Source organism: Ochlerotatus camptorhynchus, unplaced genomic scaffold, assembly GCF_037179485.1.
Source record: "Ochlerotatus camptorhynchus isolate MF236.1 unplaced genomic scaffold, CSIRO-AGI_Acam_v1.1 ptg000274l, whole genome shotgun sequence".
NCBI classification, from domain to species: domain Eukaryota; kingdom Metazoa; phylum Arthropoda; class Insecta; order Diptera; family Culicidae; genus Ochlerotatus; species Ochlerotatus camptorhynchus.
In genome coordinates, this window is record NW_027040763.1 from 1219348 (window position 1) to 1241820 (window position 22473).

General features: G+C 43.0%; 1 protein-coding gene across 3 annotated transcripts in view; it reads right to left on the bottom strand.

Annotated features, from left to right (window-relative positions):
- Positions 1–22473, bottom strand: part of Nipped-B (Nipped-B cohesin loading factor) — a 62231-nt gene that overhangs the window by 3822 nt on the left and 35936 nt on the right. For all 3 annotated transcript variants that reach the window (XM_065227448.1, XM_065227450.1, XM_065227449.1), the window contains exons 5-15: positions 14534–17845; positions 14282–14476; positions 14119–14211; positions 13224–13517; positions 12980–13155; positions 12744–12919; positions 12410–12685; positions 12110–12345; positions 11893–12044; positions 11522–11832; positions 11292–11457 (exon numbers count right to left, since the gene is read on the bottom strand). In XM_065227448.1, coding sequence (XP_065083520.1) covers positions 11292–11457; positions 11522–11832; positions 11893–12044; positions 12110–12345; positions 12410–12685; positions 12744–12919; positions 12980–13155; positions 13224–13517; positions 14119–14211; positions 14282–14476; positions 14534–17845 — 5387 coding nt within the window. The remainder of the gene's footprint in view (positions 1–11291; positions 11458–11521; positions 11833–11892; positions 12045–12109; positions 12346–12409; positions 12686–12743; positions 12920–12979; positions 13156–13223; positions 13518–14118; positions 14212–14281; positions 14477–14533; positions 17846–22473) is intronic.

Genomic DNA, 22473 nt, shown 5'->3' on the forward strand with positions numbered 1-22473 from the left:
TTCTTTTCATCGCAGATATCGATAGACAATCACTTTCAATTTGTATCTTATAACGGGTGGTCAATAAAAAATGAGAACGATTTCAGTGCCGTCCAGCGCTCTTGTGAGAGCATCTCGACTAAGTTGCGTCGTACGACTGAACAGGTCTCCAATATTCATTGACATTTTTTTGAAGAATAAACATTATGTTTTCTAGAGTCGGTGTATAATGAGTCACGCCAAGAGAAATACAGTTGAACTCGCATCACGGGTTTCGAAAGATTCCCTTTCTTTTCACTTTGCAACAGAGGACTTCTACATCAACTTCAAATGACTTCCAGCGAGAACAAATATAGCGGCTTTAGTAAATCATTATATCAGTGATTTAGTCAAATTATCTTAACCAAAAATAGTAAAAATTCTCATAAGTGATCATTACCAAACGTATCCCATGACAATTTATTGCTCAATGCGTGTTTATGATCATTTCTTCGATTATATTTTTTATTTTATTGCAATACCTTTCGTGGATCTTTCATAGCATCGTAATGTTTGTGTACTTTGCGCGATAGGTAGCCGGTTTGACAGTTCAATAAGTAGACTTGGCTTCACTCTTGGCGTGACTCATTATACACCGACTCTAATGTTTTCAATAAAAAAAAATACTGAATTCGTTGAAAAACAATTTTTTTTACTGGCTATATGACTGAAAAAATTCTCATTTTTTTATTGAACACCCGTTATAGACCATATCTAGAGTAGTCGTGTCCCGAAAAAATCCTATTCAAAGTGTGAACCTCACTGTTTTCCAAAGCCAGTCCGTGGTGAAATGGCTTTTCAGGGATTGTATTTTGGACTGCGAAGTATTTTCATCCTTTTCCTAGCTCCGGCGTGTAGTTCATATACCATCCTTGAGACCTAATTGTGTCCTGCCTAATTGCTGTAATCTTTACTACCTGTTGAGTGTACTACCAGTTACAGTGAACTAAACAGATGGTGGTAGTAATTAAGCGACGATTTTTTACAGTGAGAAATGTTCAATACGTTATATCTGTTTGTCTGTGGTAGCTCCATTTTTCGCTGTTGATGATGTCGTGATCTGTTGAATACTGACTGGACTCTGTATTGGTCCAGTCCTCTAGTGGAAAATGCTTGTCCGTGAACTGTATTGCTAAACTCCTATCCTCATGAATCAAAACATTACCTGTTCTGTTTTTCTGTCTGCATGTAAGTCTTCTTATGTCACTCGATATAAGTTTGGACGGTGTGGAAGGATCTATAGATTTGACGAATTTGTTGAATTTTTCAGTTCTGGACCGTTCTCACCCGGTTCAATAGACATTCTGCCTTTTTGCATTCTAACGAGTTTTGGCTTCGTTTTTTACCTACCAAACCGATTCAACCTCTTCGCTCCACCAGAACTTTGGGTTGTATTTATCCGTCTGTTTCGAGTTTTTAACTATTGTTTTTACTTTCTTTTGCAGCTTGCTTCACATTGTCGACGAAGCGGTGAAGCCGGTTAACAGCCAAGATTGGAACTTTTTTTTTATTATCGAGATTTTCAGCCGCAGGCGGATTTTTCTCCGAAAGATTGGAACTAGGCTTTGCATGTTTTCCTTGATTTCCTACACGGTCATAACGGTAGGAACTCCAGCCACAACTCCAGTGACTGAAAATAAGCTTCTGGGAACATACAGCTAGCTTGTACCTCTGTTCCTTCAATTTCGTGTCTTTCTACAGTCTGTTGGCCACTTCAAAATTCTTGACAAAAATCAACACTTTCTTCTGTCCCAGGGGTCTCATGCTGGTGACGTTGTTTTTAGTATTCTTTCCTAGCGTCAGTTTGTTGCTTTTGCAAGTTCCTTGACCTTCTTCAAGTTCGGCAATAATCCGATATGGGGCATTGTCGGTTTGGTTGCATTCACATATGTCATACTTTTTCCCGGATAGATCCGGGCTTTTCTTTGTTGGATCTGTCATTTTGTGAGGTTATGTCATGGCGTCCTACAACATGGCGTTTCCGCTATAGCCTTTATACACCTTTTTCACCAACAAATCTCTTATCCGACTCTAGTCAGCACATCAGCAGTAAATCAAATACTTCAAAATAAAAACGTTCGTCAATTTCTCAACACTTTGAATCAAAATCCGTAAATTAACCGCTAATAGTACACTGGAGTCACTTTTTTTTTACTAGTTCGTTTATTTACTAGGCTCAGTCGTGTGTGACACTTTGCGGAGCCAAAATCAGTAATGTTTGATTTTACATTTTAAATAGCAGTAGTTCTAGGTTAGTATTGGGTACCAATTACTCGTGGCGGGCTCGAGGTTAATGGGTAACAATTTCGATGGGAAGGAGCTAGGTAGGAAACTGGTTTCTGAAGCCTCCTTCAGATACTACTCTCGGACGGTTGACCAAATCCTGGCTGGGCAGGGGCAAGTAGCACAGGAACAGGAGGATAATAAGACTGGGACACAATGGCGGGAAATTGTTTGGAAAGGATGGGATGGTCACATCAAACTCTAACATCAGACAAACAAAGGAATTCGTAGATCGCTTGCATGTAGGGAAGATCACGAGTTCCCAATACATCTCTTACTTCACGGAAGGGTTGTCTACCTCGGGCCACTAGGGTATCCAATAGTCGTGCTCTGGAGGCGTCATTACCCGGGCAATACCAAACTGCGTGATCGATGTCATCATAACCGGTTCTGCACCTACATATATTGCTGTCAACGAGGTTTATTCTATAGAGATGTGCGTCTAGCGAGTAGTGGTTGGACATAAGTCTTGACATCACTCGAATGAATCCCCGACTTACATCCAGACCTTTGAACCACGCTCTCGAAGAAACATTTGGAATAATGGAATGTAACCACCGCCCAAGAGAATTACTTGTCCAATCGTTTTGCCAACTTAAAAGAGAACTCTGACGTACTAATGGGAAAAATTCATCATGTGAAAGTCTTCTATCATAAATCTCGCCTTGTTGTGCGCCCACCTTTGCGAGAGAGTCTGCCTTCTCATTGCCTGGGATTGAGCAATGTGAGGGGACCCATACAAAGGTAATCATATATGATCTTTCGACCAGCAAACTCATCTGCTCCCTTACCTTTGAAAGGAAATAAGATGAGTGCCTACCTTGTTTCATCGACCGAATAGCCTCAATCGAACTGAGACTATCCGAGAAGATGAAGTAATGGTCTATGGGCATATCGGAAATCATCCCCAATGCAAAGTTGATTGCTGCTAGCTCAGCAACATAAACGGAACAAGGTTCCTGAAGTTTCCGAAAGGCGGTTGAGTATTCATTGAAGACGCCGAAGCCAGTGGATCCATCAATGCGTGATCCATCAGTGAAAAATCTTCTATTGCAATTGACTTGTTGGTACTTTTCAGCGAAAATGCGGGGAATTAAGATAGGTCGAAGTTGATCTGGAACTCCTTGAATAGCCTGTTTCATGGAGAGATCATAGTCAATGGGGGAACTGTAGTTAGTAAAGCATACACGAGAGGGGTTATAGCAAGGAAGGCTAATATCCGATGACATATAATTAAGATAGATTCGCACGAATCTAGACTGGATGCTCAATTCGAGCATTTCTTCGAAGTTTTCAATCACAAGGTTGTTACTGACACTACATTTGATCAATAATCTTAATGAGAGCTCCCAGAAACGGTTCTGCAGGGGTTTTACGCTCGCTAGGACCTCTAGGCTCATATTGTGTGTTGAATGCATACAGCCAAGGGCAATACGTAAACAACGATATTGAATGCGTTCCAATTTAATTAGGTGGGTTTTTCTTGCCGAGAGGAAGCAAAAAGAGCCATACTCAAGAACTGAAAGAATAGTCGTTTTATATAGTTTAATGAGGTCTTCCGGGTGAGCACCCCACCATGTCCCAGAAATTGATCGTAGAAAGTTGATCCTTTGTTGACACTTTTGTTTCAAATACGTAATATGGGTACCCCAAGTGCATTTTGAATCAAACCAGACTCCAAGGTATTTGAAGGTTAAAGATTGGGTAATGTCTCTGCCCAAAAGATTTAGACGCAGTTGGGCTGGAAACCGCTTCCTTGTAAACACTACCAATTCAGTTTTTTGCGGTGAAAACTCGATCCCTAAATTTCTTGCCCAGAAAGACAGATTATTTAGGGAATTTTGCAATGGTCTTTGCAAGATTTCCGCACGTGGACCTCTCATGGAAACCACGGCATCGTCTGCAAGCTGTCTAAGCGTGCATAGATTATCTAAGCAGTTATCAATATCTTTGACATAGAAATTATAAAGTAAGGGACTTAAACATGAACCTTGGGGTAAGCCCATGTAGCTAATTCTAGAAGTTGTCAGTTGACCTAGTTTGAAGGTCATTTGTTTTTCTGACAGCAAATTATACAAGAAATTATTCAAAATACCGGGTAATCCATTACTGTGCAAATTGTCTGACAGTATGTCTATGGAAACCGAATCAAATGCGCCCTTAATATCCAAAAAGACTGAAGCCAATTGCTCCTTGTGCGCAAAGGCCAGTTGAATATCAGATGAAAGCATCGCTAGACAATCGTTTGTTCCTTTACTCTTCCGGAAACCAAATTGCGTATTTGAAAGTAGATTGTTTGATTCAACCCAATGGTCAAGTCTTAATAGGATCATTTTTTCTAATAATTTCCTCAGGCATGATAACATAGAGATCGGACGGTAAGAATTGTGATCAGACGCTGGTTTCCCAGGCTTTTGAATAGCTATTACTTTAACCTGTCTCCATGCTGGTGGAACTATATTGAATTCCATAAATGAATTATACAGGTTAAGTAATCGTCTTTTAGCGATATCAGGGAGGTTTTTTAGAAGGTCGAATTTGATCATATCGCTTCCCGGAGCAGAGTTATTCGATGAAAGAAGTGCCATTGAAAATTCCAGCATTGTGAATGGTTCATCCAGAGAACCGTTACTTCGGGCTGTATCCCGTAAAGTTGGTTGTGCTGGAACAGAATCTGGACAAACCTTTTTAGCGAAGTCGAATATCCATTGTGAGGAGTATTCTTCACTCTCATTGGAAGATGAGCGGTTTCGCATATAGCGAGCCTTTTTCCAAAGCGTTGTCATCGAGGTTTCTCTAGAAAGTCCCTCGATAAAAGTACGCCAGTAATTTCGTTTCTTTGCTTTTAGTAAGTTTTTAAGCTTTTTTTCAAGCTTTAGATACTTTTCAAAAAGCTCAGATCTTTCATGTCTACGATAATCTTTAAAGGCATCGGATTTCTCAAGATACAACTTTGTGCATTCGTCATCCCATCCTGGGGTGGCGGGTCTTCTTTTGAGGGATGCACTTGGAACACGTCGTTTCTGAGCTTCTAATGCGCTTTTGTAGATTAGCTCGGTAAAGAAACGATACTCTTCCAGTGGTGGTAGAGGATCGGTAGAATCAATACCAAGAGTTACCGCCGATACAAATTTTTGCCAATCAATGTTCCTTGTGAGGTCAAAAGGAACTTGAATTGACTGATCTGTTTTTAGACGACCACTTTTGATTGAAATAATAATTGGCAAGTGATCACTACCATGGGGATCATTGATAACCTTCCACAGACAATCTAATGATAGTGAGTTAGAGCACAAAGAAATGTCAAGACGGCTCTCTCGAGCAGGAGGGTTTGCTATACGTGTTGCTTCACCAGTGTTCAAGATAGTCAAGTTGAAATCGTCGCACAAATCATAGAAAATACCCGCTCTATTGTCATCGTATGATTCGCCCCAACCAGTACCGTGTGAGTTCATATCGCCAAGTATTAGAACTGGAGATGGAAGGATATTAACTGAACTCCAAAGCTGACGGCGGTTTATGGAAGTCCTTGGAGGGACATATACAGAAGCTATGCAAAGATCTTTGTTCTTCACATTTATTTGGCAAGCGACAATTTCAATGCCTGAAATTATTGGGATTGAGATTTTATAGAAGGGGTAGCACTTTTTGATCCCCAAAAGTACGCCACCATATGAATCATCTCGGTCCAGGCGGATAATGTTAAAATCGTGGAAGTTTAGTTCATCTTCAGAAGAAAGCCAAGTTTCACAGAGTGCAAATATATCACAATCAGAATTGTGAATCAAATACTTGAACGAGTCTAATTTAGGTATTAAACTACGACAGTTCCATTGTAATAAAGTGATCATATCTTGATCCTCACTCGACGAATTATCCATCGAAAGATATGAATTCACCAATGAGGGGCCATGATGCAGTCAATTGCTTGAAGTAGTTTCCGACTATAGGAACAAGCAGGTCAATAAGCCCTCGAAGTGGCGATTCGTCGGGAAAGCCGAGGGCATTCAAAATATTATCCACAATGTCCTTAAATTTAATCTTTCCTCGCTTGGACGGGAGAGTTTTCTTTGAATTGCGAGTAGACGTGGTGTTTATTTTTGGTAACCTCTTACGATTACCTTTATTAGGTAGCGGCGGGGTGGAAAAGCTGCAGCAAGGATCAGCTGGAGCAGCAATTACCGATTTGTTCGGCTTTTTCAATGAATCCCCGCTACCTTCAGATTTTTGCATGCTTTTGAGAGTGGTTTTATTTTTTTTCCGGCGCACTCCCGGGGAGCTAGTCGGCTTCCTTTTACCGGGGGCGTGTACCTCCGGAGACTCACTCTCATCTGCTATGTCAGAGTCCAGTTCATCGGAAGACAAAATCTCAAAAGTGTTTTCATTTTGAGCGGCTGATGCCAACGAAGCAGAGGTTCCATTTTGCAACTTAACCATTTCTGCAAACGTCAGCTTGGAGCGTTCTTTTATTGAACGCTTCACATTGTTGGTACGCTTCTTGTACGCGGGGCAGTCCTGCAAAGCATGAAGAGGTTCTTTGCCACAGTAAGCACATTTAGTTGCTTCCTGTTGGCAAGCACCCTCCATGTGGTCTTGGCTACATTTGCCACAACGGGGCTTGTTGTCACAAAAAGCAGCTGTGTGACCCAACTTTTTGCAGTTGGTACAATTATATACCCTTGGTACAAAAAGTCGCACCGGGAAAAAAACATTTTCAATTTCTAAGAACTTTGGGAGAACCGATCCAGCGAAAGACACCTGTAATGAGCCTGAACTGGAGTCGCTTTTTACGCGGGTGATACGTCCCGCGTAAAAAAAAAAAAAAAAAAAAAAACCGCGTAAAAAAAACCGCGTAAATTCCGGAATCCGCGTAAAAAAAAAACCGCGTAAATTCCGAAATCCGCGTAAAAAAAAACCGAGTAAAAAAAGACCGTGTAAGAAAAAAACGCGTAAAAAGCGATATACCGCGTAAATTCTGAAATCCGCGTAAAAAAAAACCAAAATCCGCGTAAAAAAAAACCGCGTAAATTCCGGAATCCGCGTAAAAAAAAACCGCGTAAATTCCGAAATCCGCGTAAAAAAAAACCGAGTAAAAAAAGACCGTGTAAGAAAAAAACGCGTAAAAAGCGATATACCGCGTAAATTCTGAAATCCGCGTAAAAAAAAACCAAAATCCGCGTAAAAAAAAACCGCGTAAATTCCGGAATCCGCGTAAAAAAAAACCGCGTAAATTCCGAAATCCGCGTAAAAAAAACCGCGTAAAAAAAACCGTGTAAAAAAAAACCGCGTAAAAAGCGACTCCAGTGTATCGGAAAACAAAATCGACGGAAAACAAATCAAGGAAACAAAAACAAACAAAAAACTCCATTGCCGCAGTGCCAGATGAACTGTCAATCGAGAGCAGAGCGTAAAATTATTGACTGCCTAGGCTGAGTGTGAAAGCACTGCACTATTCAATCCATTGCTCTGTGCAGACCGTTTGTACCAGGCCAGTGACAAGGCCTATACCAACAGCAGCGTTTGACAGTAGGCAGCATGCCCCGGGCTCAAATCATTTATTTTGCTGTTCTGGGCCCGCTGTCACGGTATAACATGCTGCCTACGCGCCTGCCACTGGGCTGGTTTGTACCAAAGGGTAAAGCTAGGTTTAGACTAGGCAAGTCAAATGATCAACTCAGTTGAATTCTTGAAAAGTTGAGCCTGGTTCAACTTTTTCATGGTTTACACGTTGAATTCAACTGACTTGATCAATTGACTTGCCCTGTCTAAACCCAGCTTAAAGGACGAGGCAATGAAAGAGCCAACAAAAACATTCAGTCACTCACGAGCAGGCGACGCACACCGCTTACCTTCGCTCACACAGCATGTAATTGAGTCATTTTTCCATAGAAAATGTACGCTCAGTCATTCAAAACAAATATTGGGTACCATCACGGCAGAATAAACGTGTTGACTGAGCTACTGACTGAGTGCTCGGCTGTCAGTGACTCGTTTACCTCTCAATCATTCAGACTCTCACGAGTGAGTGAATAATGAGGCAGATGGCCGTTCATATTCATATCAAAATGACTCGATGAACCTGACTGTTTTGCGTACTGATCGAGAGCCCAACGCAGGGAAAGCCCTCACCGCACTCACAGATGGGAACACTCAGACCGAATACTCTTTTGTCTAAACCATCTCCAAGTTCTAATAAAACTGGTACGGGTTAAACCATATCGGAGGGCTTTGATTCCTGCTGATAATGTTGACGTTGAAGTTGATGGGGGTTGGCGAAACGACAACGGACTCAACCCAGCCGCGGAGTAGACGATGCTCGTTTGAAGTAGAAGCTTGCCATGTTCTGGTGATGAAAATACTTGCTCAGATGACGGAGCTTACAAGACCGGATCTGGTCCTGACAAGATCTAGGCTTCAAGTCAAGTAGTACATTCAAATTTTTGTTCACAACTGCTGACAACAGACAACTGAGTTGACTGATTTGGTACTGAATCTGTCGTTCGGCTTCACAAACTGATAAATATGTGAGGGCAATATAGGGTGTCCCAGAAAGTATATGCACAATGTCATCCTTATCAACTGCCCGTGTTTCCACGGATCACGGGAGTTGTACGGTCTGGCCGACAACATTCGGGACGTCCTCCAAAACGACCCGGTAGCGGAAATCCAACTCATCTGCTTTACGAAGGAAGCAGGAATCTACAAAAATATTTAAAATACGATATTGATAGCAGGCCCGGCAACCCTGCCGGCAGCGGCTGCCAAGGTCACCTGGCAGTTTCTGCCGGTGGGGCTCTACCGGGGTCCTGAATTTAGTCACTATAACACGAAAAATACTATTTTGATAGCAGGCCCGGCAACCCCTGCCGGTAGCAGCTGCCAGGTTCACCTGGCAGCCTCTGCCGGTGGGGCTCTACCGGGTCCTTTAGACAGCCTTTGAAATGAAAATTTGACAGCTAGCTGAGACAGGAAACATAAGTTTCAAAAACCAAAACTCTGTACATTCTAAAAACTCTGTAAACCCCCTTTTCCCCTAGGAATACCCCCCTCTGGGGTATTCGGAGACGAGCCAGCCAACGGCTGATAGTCTCCTTATAAAAGATAAAAAAAAAAAAAAAAAAAAATATGCACAATGTATTATTGGAATTAAGCAACGTTAATTATTTTTATTATTGTTATTGTGTCAAAATTAAGCAACCTTACGTTAATGCACCCAAATTTTTATTTCATATATGAGGGGGTTAGAAGGAAAGGGGTGTAAGTGACTTTGATCGATTCTTTTCATCGACTTTCTCTTTTGATAGCCACAGCTTTATAAACAGATTTTGCGCTATTTCTGCCACATAGTTTGATAAAGGGGGATCTCATCTAGCATCCAGAATGGCACACGAATCAAGGAATGTGTTTGCAGCTGAATTATCAACAAAAGAGAAAGTCGATAAAGAAAATCGATCAAAGTCACTTACACCCCTTTCCTTCTAACCCCGTCATATATGTTCTCCAGTGGCGTCGCACTAACCTCAATCTACCTGTTCAACAACTCTCAAAACGTAAACAAATAAAAAAAAAAACTGATTACAATGGATATAAATCAGTGAAACTAGAAGATCCTGTGCCTTTTGAAACTGATTTGAATGTAAACATGACCCTAAACAACGTTTTCAAAGTTGTTGAGCAGTTAAAAAGTGAGGTTACGCGACGCCACTGATATTCTCTCTAGTATTCTCTTTCAATTGGATGAAAAAATCAGCAGTTCCTTTAATCGTATGCCAAAGGAGCAAACTTTTGATCTGACGCAACTCATAAACTTCAGCACAGATTCCTTGGCGATAAGTTTGGCCCTTTTTGTCCAGTCTTTTTTCAAATTCTTCGATTGAATTCGCTGCCTTAAAGTATTTCGTTAGATATCACTTGAAAAGGGCCCAAAAAGTTTCAATTGATCGGGCATCCGGACAATTTGGAGGATTCATCTATTTTGGCACGTATTGCACTTTGTTTGCTTTGTACCAAGCTACCGTTACTTTCGAGTAGTGCATTGACACCAAATCGGACCAAATAGTACTGGGCATCATGTTGACGGATCATGGGTCCGATTCAAAATTTGACGTTACATCGTCCATGATTACACACGCCAATTTTCCATACAGCAGGTTATCACATAGCTTCCGAGCCCGCGGTATGACAGTTACGGCTTATTTCTGATTTCGTTTCGGCTTCTTCTGCTTCTTGAACGTTGCCAGTACGTTTCTTGCCTTGGCATGTTGCACGTTACCCTTCGATGTTCTGTTTTGTTCTGTTCTGTTTTTATTTTGGCCAAATCTCGAACAGAGGCACTTTTCTTATTGACGAAAGCTTGGGTGATGTTCCGGTCCACCGGTCTCAAAGGTAACTTCTTCACCGTTCCGTATGGCGGTTCGGACTGCTCTGATACTTGCTTCCTATCTAACTGAGAGGTTGGGAATAGTGCACCATTTGTGCATGATCTGTTTGCACTTTTCCGGGGAAATTTGATGATATTGTATAAAAAAAATGCACTTTGCGCACCAGTTTGTTGAGCAATAAGTAAACAACAACACACATCTATGAACAGCTGATAAACTTCATCGGGGTAGAAATGGCGCCGAGTTGAAAGTGTGCTTATACTTTCTGGGACACCCTGTATTCGCCGATCTTTGATCCAAACATTGTACATTGCGTCTGCCAGGTGCCCAATTCCAACTGTGTCATGTGATATGGCGCAAAGTTGATCGTTCTTACTGTAGAACCTTGGCTGTTTTGTTTCGTTTTAATGTCGGTGCTTTTGGCTTACGAACTGCTGGCGGGCGAAGCAACTCGATGCACATTCAGATTTCGCAACCGAACTTGACCTCAGACAGTTGGTTGCTTTTCGGTAATGAGTCAATTATTTTTACAAACGTTGATGATAAGAACATCGATCAAGAAAACCCACCAATAGCTTCTATCCCCTAAAAAGCCAATTTGATACTTACCAGTCAGTGATACCGTAGATATCCTTCAAATGCTGCTTGAGTATTAGTAAAAGCATGACGCCCTGCGCCGCGGTGATGCAGTTCTGCAATTCGGTCGTATCATCCGGTAGTCGATTGAGAATCACATCCTGGTCATCATCGTCGTCATCCTCCAGAGGATTCGGTGCTGCAAATAATGAAAACAAAAATCAACACCGATAAACACCGTCGAAACCGTTGGGGAAACTTACCCTGCTCTGGGTTGCTCTCCGCGCCAGGCGGTGGTTTCAGCCCCTCACGAAATGTGGCCAGAAGGTTAGTGCCGGTAACGGAAATCAACACATCAATATGATGAATTATATACAGTGGCTCGTCCTGCACCGCATACGGAAAGTAGGCCAGATTGTCCGCCAGGTAGAGCATTTGTTGCAGCGAGATCTTCCCGTCGTCGAACTGCTTCGTAATCGACTGAACGAGCGCTCGCCGCTGGGGTTTGGTGTTCCGCAACAGAGTATACAGAAAACCATTCATCGCGCTCGGTGGTTCCTGGGGATCTCTGATTCTGTGCGAGGAAGATTTTGATTTATATAACGCTTTCTTATGGAACTGCCGGAAATCTTACCTATATCCTCTAACTATACTACTGTCGTCAAGTTTTTGCAACAAGACTTGCAACTCGTACGAGTACTGCAACCCGGCGTGAGATTTCATATTTACAAAGCCCGGATACTGCTTGTCAATCTCCTGGAGATGACGATCTGCACTATGTGCCACCTTCGAATAGAAAACAATCATTATGAATTTGTCAACCAGTTGATCAGCGTGATCATTCTAAATACCTCTTTCTCTGGGTCGGTACTTAAACATATTAGGAAAGGAACTATTTGTACTGGATGTACCAGACCCTGCCGGAGCACAATCTCAACCACACGCATTGCCCACATTCGCACTCCGGTGTCTCGGTGGAGAAAACTTCGTAGAATTTCCTTCAAATATATTTGAATCACCCTGCTTGCCATGCCGGACGATACGTCACCCATTTCCTTCAAGTCTTCGGTTTGTGATTGCTTTGCCCCTGTTTCATCAAAAAAATCAATTAGCGAAATCTTCTCTAGCTTTGCTGCCACCTTCAAACCTACATTCTTTGTCGTTTCGAACCATCTTGTTCTCCTCCTCAGTCAGATACATGAGAATGTTCTTCAGCACGACAATCTTCATCTCCGTTAGTACGGTTTCCTGCGTCAGCAGGTAGTTGTAGTATTCCCGCAGTTCCGTCTTCGTCAGATACTCGTAATTCTTCACGCAGAAATTACCCATCGACAGCAGAGTTTCCTTGCAAATTTCACTATGACTACAGGACAGAAAAAATGCCAACGTACTGTACACGTCTTCGCAGATGTTGGCCGGTAGCGATCCTGTAAAAAAAAAGTTTTCTATGGTCGAGATATGCGAAGAAAAAATCAAGAATTTTACCTTGCGCTTCGTCCTGTCCACCGTAAACGTCCGGTTGCTTGAAGTCAAAGTACCGCATGATTAATCCTACCGTGTAAATACTTCGCCTAAACTGGGGCCTATACAGTTGCTCTATCGGTATCGACGGATCGGAGATTAACTTTTCTTTGCTAGATACTAATCCCTTATAGTAAAATCTGAAACAGTAATACAAAAGGTTAGCTAATTGTTCCAGAAAACATAGCTGCTCAACGTACTTAGAAAAACAGTCTCGTATAAGTGCGTAATTCTTGGTAATCCTATTTACAACCCCCGACAGACAGGACACACAACTTAATACCACCGCTTGGCTCTGCGTCACGATCAGCATCATCAGATGCGATTCGAGATCGGCAAGGAAGATTTCACTGGGATGTTCCATCAGTGGCACCACCTGGAAAACAAAGTCCGCACATTAGAGTCGCACGTTCCAAGGAATAAAAGTGCACGTATCCCTCGCACCTGTTCTAAAATTTCCGCCACACTGCTGATAAATTTGTAGTTGATGGCATTCTGGCAGCGTATGTTGAGGTACGGTTCCAGTGTCATCGCGTGGTTCACTAGCAGCTGGGGTTGAATCTTCGAGAAGAGATGGAGCGCCGTGATGCAGCCGACCAGTTTCTTGTTTTCGGAACTTTCCAGTTTCATCGTTGCGTCCACCAAACCGTCGACGATCTGCTGGCACGCCTTGATTAGCGTTTTCGGAATTTCCTTTTTCGCCTTCGAATCTTCCTTGTTTTCTTTGGGCTCAAAAATCTGCAAGGAAATATGAATTATTCACTGGCACTGATACTAGAAATGTCCAATTTGCTTGAAAAAAAACAATGGTTGGCATTACGGAGCTTTACCCTCTCCTTCCCATTGTGATCCACAACTTTTCGGTCCGTTTCATGTTTGTCAATCTACCATAAAATAGTCAATACTTATTTAAGCTTCTCCGGATGTTCATTATTCTAGTCCATAGGTATTCTTGAGGATTCAACTGAGTAACTAGTGAAAAATATTTAGAAAACTTTTTTTTTTAATCAAAAGCTTTAGCCTGTATGGAACATCGTTTACTCTTATGTTTAATACATTTTGCATCTCAAAACAACGAAAAACATCCTAGGGGGTTACCAACAAACTTTTACCCTTCTCTGTTTAATCTACAACTACTGTCAGAATGCAAAACGAGGAATCGAGGGTTGACTAGATGTTAACTACTGGCATCAGAATAATCTCGAGAATAATAAATGCATACAGAAGTGAAAAGGTAAGAAAAAATCTTGATCCGTTGTTCAAAACCTCCCATCAAACCCCGTAATGCCATCTTAATTTTTCGTGTATACGAGTTTTGTGTGTCCTTTTAAATACATACCGATTTGAGCAGCGCATCGAAACCGTGAGTTCCAGTCTCATGGGACGAGCAAACAACATCGATAATTTGAGTAATTTTCCTATCCATTGCGGCCTGAAAGAAATAAAACGAGCACGTTCAACAATCGTCTCTTGTGCCCTCCCAAATTTTGATCAGTTCTTACCTTATCATTAGGATTGCACGGATTGAACCACATGGTCATGAAGACATCCATGACCAGCTTCTGAATACCCTCCTCGTCGTTGACCCGGCGAATCATTTTCACGCAAATGTCCGGAATCTTGTCCTGCTCCGGATACTCGATGCAAATGTCCCGTAGAATTTTGATTACCCGTTTTCTCACCGAAACACCCGTATCCTACAAATACCAAAATCAATCAAAAAAAAATCTTAGCAAATTCATCCCAATGCTCACCAATATCCGCTGCGAAATCATCTCATAATACTGATCGATAAGATCCGGATCGGACAGGATGTACTTCCCCACCAGATCCACGGCCGCTTCCCGCACCGAGATGGCCGTATCGAGGAGCTTCTGGTGGACGCCCATCTGCATGTCCTTTCGCGCTAGCACCATCTGGTCTACCTCGACGATGTTGCCGAGACACTTCATCGCACGGGTCCGTATCGCAACGACCGGCTCCCGTACGACCAGGATAATCTTCTGCAGGTATTTGTCGAAACTTTGCGAAAATGACCGCTTGCTGGCCAGGTATTGCGCAATCAGGTTTGCATTGCCATAATCGATGTAGGTTTTGATTTCACTCACGTTGGCGTTCTTACCTCCGAAGGGGCAGACTTGCGACAGGTAGGTCGTCTTCCGAGTGTCCAGCAGCCGGAAAATTTCGCTATTCAGTTCCTGATCGACGCCAGGTTTGACTTCCTCAATATCGGAATCACCCCGACCGCCGTCCGAGTTGTCCGATTCGCTAGCGATGTATTTTTTTCGCTTCTTCGCTTGCTTTTTTCGAGATGCGTATCCTTTTTCGCCATCGGCGATGCTTTTCTTCCGTTGAATGATGTCGCGGTACCATTGTGTGATGTAAAAATGCCTCGCATGGTTCCAAACGATGTTCCCTTCCTGAGCATTGGCCGCTAAGAAATCGAGTAGGATCTTCTGCAAGAATTCCGTTCGTTCTTCCTCTTCGTCCAGTTGAAACTTGGAGTTCTTCATATATTCGTCGCCTTCTTTTTCCTGTTCGATTTTAATGTATTTGATCAAAGAATCCATCGTACGCACCTTGCATCGGGACTCTACGGTGTCTTTCCGTAGCCGAGCAGCCACGATACCGAGATATTCGAGCGAAACTACCCGAATCGATTGCTCTACGCCCTTGTCGGACATTTTCTTCACCAGCATCGTCCCCAACAAGCTTAGCAGCAGTTCCGAAGCGGGCCATTCGGGTTTGTTCACGGTCGTCAGGAGGTCGTGTATGAAGTTCTCAAATAGAGGACGGAAATCCGTTTCACTTGAGCGACTTTTGCACTTATCTAGGAAGGTAGCCAGAAAGTTTCCCCCAATGCTGAGAGCCGTATCGTACTTTCCGATGATGTAGAGATCAGCCGATTTCGGATTGCTGCTATTTACTACAGCTTCGTTGTTTGCTTTCTTCGGGTTGTTGTCGCCCATGGATTCCGGTAGGACTACGGCACACTGGATCAACTGAAGCACGAGAGCCGTCATCATCTGGATGTTTCCCGCATTGTTGACCAGCTTGTACGGGCGGAGATTCCGTTTCGAGTGCGGAAGACGATCGATCGACGAAAGGATGTCCGCGACAATGTTCCGTCGATGGTGTGAATACTTTTCGTTTTGGAAAATGGACGTCACCAGATCGAGACAAACGAATTGCAGCGTCTCGATGTTGTCTACGAAGAACGGCTCAACGCCCAGTGCCGACGCGTGTATCACAATGGTATCGACGAAATGAAACTTTTCGAACATCGTCACCAGCTGTTTTCCCAGTTCTACGATTTTCGTATACAGCACCGAGAGACCCTTCTGTTGATAGGATGGTATCTTTTTCGACTTCTTGCCATCGCTTTTTTTCTTCGTCTCGACCGAGTACACGGGATCATACGAGGGAAATACTGTTTCTCGCAGCTGAAACTGCACAAACTTGATGATCGCATCGATGTTATCCTCCTGCAGGAATTTTGTGCTCTTGCAGGTATAGATCGAACAAATCAACAACGCCGCTTCCATAGCATTCAAAATCTTCTCGATGCACTCATCCCCGACCAGATCGTCCTGCAACTCGGTGCCGCTAAGGTTTTTAGCTGAGTGGATCGACCGCATCGCGTACGTAATCAACAGGGTCAGCTTATTTTCCGGAATAGCATCGATTGCATTCCGCGCTTTCAACTTAGCGGCCTCTGAACTAATACTACTGAGCATGCTGGTTGGAATACACTCGAACTGCTCGTCTCCATCGTCCAAATTGGGCACCTCAGTCTCGTCCAGCTGATCGAATATCTTGCCCATAATCGACATAAACCGCTGATAGGTGTTGGTATTCATCAGTTCCTCCTTGGACATCTTCTTTACAACGGGCGCTACCATCCTTTCAACTTTCCGCAGCTTTGGCTTACTAAACATATCCTCCGGATTAATTGCATCGTCCTGGGCCTTCCGCTTTGCTAACAAACCGGTATACCTCTTTTCGTCTTCTTTCATCTTGCTGAATATCATTTCAGCGTTCTTTTTAACCAGTCCTAATCGCATCGCCAGCTTGGGTTCTACCTGGGAAAACTTCTTCAAATCTTCCTGCATCATCTTCATATGGTCTTCGTTAAGTTTCTCCACTCGAATCGAACACTTCTTCAGATTCAAGGTGTCCACGTCTGCCATGCTGATCATTCTACAGAGTTTCTTAAGATTAACTCGTTGTGGCTTTTTCATTGGCGTCTTATTCGGCTGCGGTTGCGGTTGAGGCGTCTGCTGACTCGCACTGGAAGGCGTCGTGGGAGCTACCGTGCTAGTCGGTGGCCTCATTATGGCTCCCGATATTCCAATCGACGTTACCGGTGTTGCGGTGGTGTTTGGCTTCGGTAGCGCATTCAAACCCGCCCGGTGCAAAGCACCCGCAACAGAAATCGGCCTAGGACCCGTCGTTGGTGTGGTAGTCGGCGGCGTACCTCCCGATGAAATGCCACCAGGACGCGGTTTGTTCGAAGGAGTAGCCGTCGGCGTCGGTTGGTTTATTCGCTGCACAGGAGGAGTAGCTGCCTGAGCTTGTTGGTTTTCCTGTTGCTTGCGTAGACTGGTTTGAGTTGGGTCCGTTTCCGGTGCCGTCGTACCCTGGGCCGGCGACGGACGACCTCGGGAGTCTAGATTTTTACTCTGCTGTTGCTGCAGATATTCACTATTCCGTGGTGCCGCTTCCGGTGTCTTGATAAGGTGGTTAGAATTGTGTTGTTGTTGCTGCTGTGGTTGTTGTTGGGTGGGAACGTGCGGGCGTGGGTGCTGATGGTTGTGCAGGGCAGTAGTGCTTCCATTCTTCAGTTGAGATTGCTCGGTGATAGCTGGATGAGATTGTTGCTTCGCTACTGCCAGCGGCGAACGCTGTTGTGGTTGTTGTTGTTGTAGTGGCTGAACGTGGTTGGTTGTGTTCTGTTGTTGTTGTGGGTGGTGCTGTACTGGCGAGGCACTGTTTAGATTATTATTCATGTTTATCACATTTTGGTGCGGTTGTTGTTGTGAAGCAGCTTGCTGAAGGTATGTTGCCTAAAATGAAAAGGGAGTTGAGTAAATTCTTACGAAGGATATTCCAGAAATGGAAAATGTAACGTTCGATCTTGTTGATTCAATGGAAGCAGCTTGTACCAAAATAAGATTTTGAGTGTGATTATATTCAAAGTTTTCTTCCATAAGGATTTCAAATGAATTTTAATTTGTTTTTCTTGATTAATATTTATTTAAAAAAAAAGTGCCACAATTCATGGCATCAGTTGTAAGAATACATAAATCCTAAGAATGATCTCATGCAGAGACGAACCAGCCCACGCCTGAAAGACTCTTTCTAGCAGACAATAGTTAATAATAATATATAGAATGACCTCAAAAACAACTAAATGACCTTGCAGATTTCAAAACGGCCTTTAAACTTTGAAATTGCCCGAGAAGCTCTAACAATAAAATATATAAATATAGGTATATAATTCTTGCTTTGAAATTTCAAAACTTGCTCCAAAAACACTAAAAACCCTAAAAAAAAACCTTAAATACCCAAACAATGGCTCAAACATAAATAATAGATAGCGTCTTGATCGGATTTTAACTTACTTGACGTCTTCGTTTAAGACTATTTGCTACAATCCTGGCTACAATATAGAGCAGGCCTGTCCAACCTTTCTAATCTTGTATTTTTAAAAAGACTGTATATTTGTTCGATGAACATGTTTCAAGCTGCATTTTATTTATTTCTCATTCATTCTGAGTCAAAACTCATAATTTTTTTATTTTATTTTATTTTTATTTTTATTTAATACATCCATCTGACAATAAGTCTTAATGAACCAGAAGCCATAACAAATACTAAATGTATCCGGAGTTAATAATACGTCTCTGGAATTGAGCAGCAGGTTCCCCAAACTCGAACAACTCTTCAACTGTAGAAAACGTGCGAATCATACTCGTAACAGGTTCATGTTGTCCAAAAGAAGAGCGGTGTGAGTCTTGACGCAATAGGAACGTTGAGCGTAGAAATCTGCTTGGCGCACGAAAGTTCAAGCAAGAGAGTAAGTGGGTAGAGTCAATTTCACCACTTAATAACTTCGCGACGAATGTTGCCTGTTGAATTTGTCGCCGTCGTTGTAACGTGTCCATGCTTAGCAAGCGACATCTCACAGCATACGGAGGTAAGTTTAGTGGATCTCTCCAAGGAAGTTGTCTTAATGCTCGACGAATGAATGTTTTTTGGATACGTTCTATTCTGATGTTCCAGGAAAGTTGGTAGGGAGTCCAAACAACAGATGCAGTCTCGATAATCGGACGAACGAGTGAACAGTACAGTGCTTTTAAACAGTACGGATCCGAAAAATCTCTTGAGATTCTTGATATAAAACCAAGCTGACGATTAGCCTTAGTGATTACCATTGAACGGTGTAAGTCAAACGTAAGTTTAAGGTCCAGCATTACACCTAGGTCGCTTACTTGTTCTACTCTTTCTAGTACAAATCCATCAATTGAGTAATCGAATACGATTGGCGTTCTTGTGCGATTAAATGTCATGACCACACATTTTGATATACTGACGGAAAGCTTGTTTAAGCGGCACCAATCAACAAATTGGTCTAACATAGCTTGGAGCTGACGGCAATCCTCGACGTTCTTGACAACAATGTATAGTTTGAGCACACAACCACTCGGCAAGAGGAGCGTCACATCGTTGAAGAAGATTGTGAACAGCAATGGTCCTAAATTGCTGCCCTGGGGAACACCGGAGGTTGCAGCAAATGGTGATGAAGTGCACGAACCCAGCTTGACACGAAGTGTTCTGTTGGAAAGATATGATTTCAGCCAATCAACCAAACCATCCGAAATTCCCAGGCGAGACATTTTCCGAAGAAGAATACCATGATCGATGCAATCGAATGCCGCTTTCAGATCGGTATAAACGGTATCTACTTGAGCCCTATTTTCCAAGTGATTTATACATGTTGAGGTGAACTCCAGCAAATTTGATGTAACTGAGCGTCCTGGCATAAATCCATGTTGCGTTGCTGAAATGTAGCTCTTGACATGAAAGAAGATAGCATCGTTCACAATGATCTCGAATAATTTTGAAGCTGCAGATAGACTTGTTATGCCACGATAATTTGTCACGTCACGTTTGTCGCCCTTCTTATGGACAGGGAACATAAAGGAATGTCTCCATATTTCGGGGAAAACTCCTTGGTGCAACGAAGCGGTAAAGATGCGAGCTAGGGGATCAGCTAAAACAGCAACACAGCGGCAAAAAATGATTGCAGGAACACCATCAGGACCCGGTGAAACAGATTTCTTCAACTTCCTAACAGCTTTAACGACATACATATTGCTAACCACAAATGTACGCAAATCGATGAGACCCTCAGGAACATTGCAAGCCGCTCTTTCTACTTCATCTGCGTTGGCGGCTGAATCCGAAAAAACAGAACTGAAGTGGCGGGAAAATAGATCACACGATTCGAGCATAGAAGTAGACTCCAAATCGCCAAAAAATACGGATGAAGGAATATTCGACGATTTTCGCTTGGAGTTCACAAACTTCCAGAAGCTCTTGGGATTTCTACGTAAATTGGTCTGGACACGCAAGACATATGACTTGTATAGGGTTGAATTAAGCTTACAATAGGCGTTGCAAGCGCGATGAAAGTTGCGTTTCGTTTCAGAAGTTCGATGTCGGCGAAGTTTACGCTGCCAGGAATTTTTATCGCGTTTCAAAAGCCGCAGGAGAGGAGAACTCCAAGCAGGAGATATAGGAGGTTTTCGTCTTGGAGTGTTATCGGTGAGCCAATTGCAAATTATGTTGCAAAATTGTGCTGCCATATCGTTGACGTCATTTGTTGCCAGAATACTGCTGCAATCACAGCTCATCAGGAACTCGTTGAGCATGACGAAGTCGATTTTTGAGTAGTCGAGCGTATGTTCACCAGCATCAAGGGATTCCACACGGTCAACACAATCGGATTGAGTTGGTAAGGAGCATAAAATCGGTGGATGATGCAAATCAATAGCCAGCAATGGGGACACCGCTTCGTTAACTACAATGTTGCAATCGGAATCACAGTAATGATGAACAAAATTGGACAATTGGAGATCCAGAGACCACGTCCGGCCCGCGGGCCTCAAATTTGGTCGTTCTCATTCGCCGTGATATCATCTTGAAAGATATCGGCGCCGGTGGTTAGTGTGATTACCTCTCACCCCAGCAGGCCTGGGTCTAATCTCAGTCGGCGCCACTGGCATGTTCTACGGCATAACATCTCTGATCACGCCTTCCTTCGGGAAATAAAGCCGTTGGTCCCCGGTTGAGTTGATGGGTCGATATGTAGGGTCCAGGTGTGGGAGCTGCCTCCCTGGCGTCGGTAGCATTGGAGCTCAGTACGGAAAACAAATCTCGCGTCACTTTTCAATAGGTCCTATCTACATTGATCGATTCTCTTCATCGACACTCTCTTTCGTAAATAAATAACTCGGCTTCACAAATGTTTCCTGTCGTCTTCGTCGAATTAGATGCTAGATTGTTGCTTCTTCCATCGAAAATATCCGGCCGTGGCGATTCAAAGTTGATCAAGGTTGATCAAAATAATTTGTACCCCTGCTTCCAGTTTGATTACCTGAGCATTTTGTGTGGTCGTTGGTTCTGAATATGGACAAACAGGCAGATGAATTCTATTCCTACTCTTTACTGTAATATAAAGCTTGGTGGCCCTGAAAAGAGCCGTTTTGTTGCCAAAGTTGATGATGATTTAACCTCCGAAACCAAACAGAGTGCGTCTCTGTCACTTCAAAACGTAGATGACATCCATGGCCGCTTACGCTTGGCGTGTTTAGTGTAGGTGACAGCATCACGGATATCATTTTTCAGGAACACCTTCAGCACACCTCGTAAATCAGACCGGAGATACGTCAGGCACCGCCACGGCGAGCCAGACAACGGATGGTGGTTATCTTGAAGAATTTGCGTTTGGTTCTGAATATGGCGATGAGTGTGCAAAATATTACGCAATTCCATCCTCCCTATTCGCACGCGCCCGAGGATCGGAGGCGAATGCCACTTCGACTTGTTTCGTCTACTTACTACTCTCTGACGACTGTGCTGGGGAAGCAGCATATAAATGTAGGTAATTGGTGGATTTGTTAGTTAATCCGACGCTTTTGGACAATGCTGGACATTTACCAGTGTTTCAATAGTTTCTTGTTGAAAATCAACATTCGCATTGTTATCGATGCGTAGCCATATTTCTGATCGATTCGTGATAAAATTATTGAAATTGGACCAGGGCAGCTGAGTTATTAACGTTCAAAATCTTTCTTAATTTGTTACATGTTCTATTTTCGGTTTTCACAAAGTGTACCCCCATATAGAAATCAAAGACGTAGTCCTACGTCAAAACAACACAGCGACTGGTGTAGATCAACTACCAAGTGAGCTATTGAAATACAGTGGTGAAGCACTGGCTAGAGCGCTGCACTGAGTAATTGCCAAGATTTAGGAGGAGGATATATTACCGGAGGAGTGGATGAAAGGTGTCGTATGCCCAATCTACAAAAAGGGCGACAAGTTGGATTGCTGCAACTACCGCGCAATCACACTGCTGAGCGCCGCCTACAAGGTACTCTAACAAATTCTATGCCGCAGCCTGTCA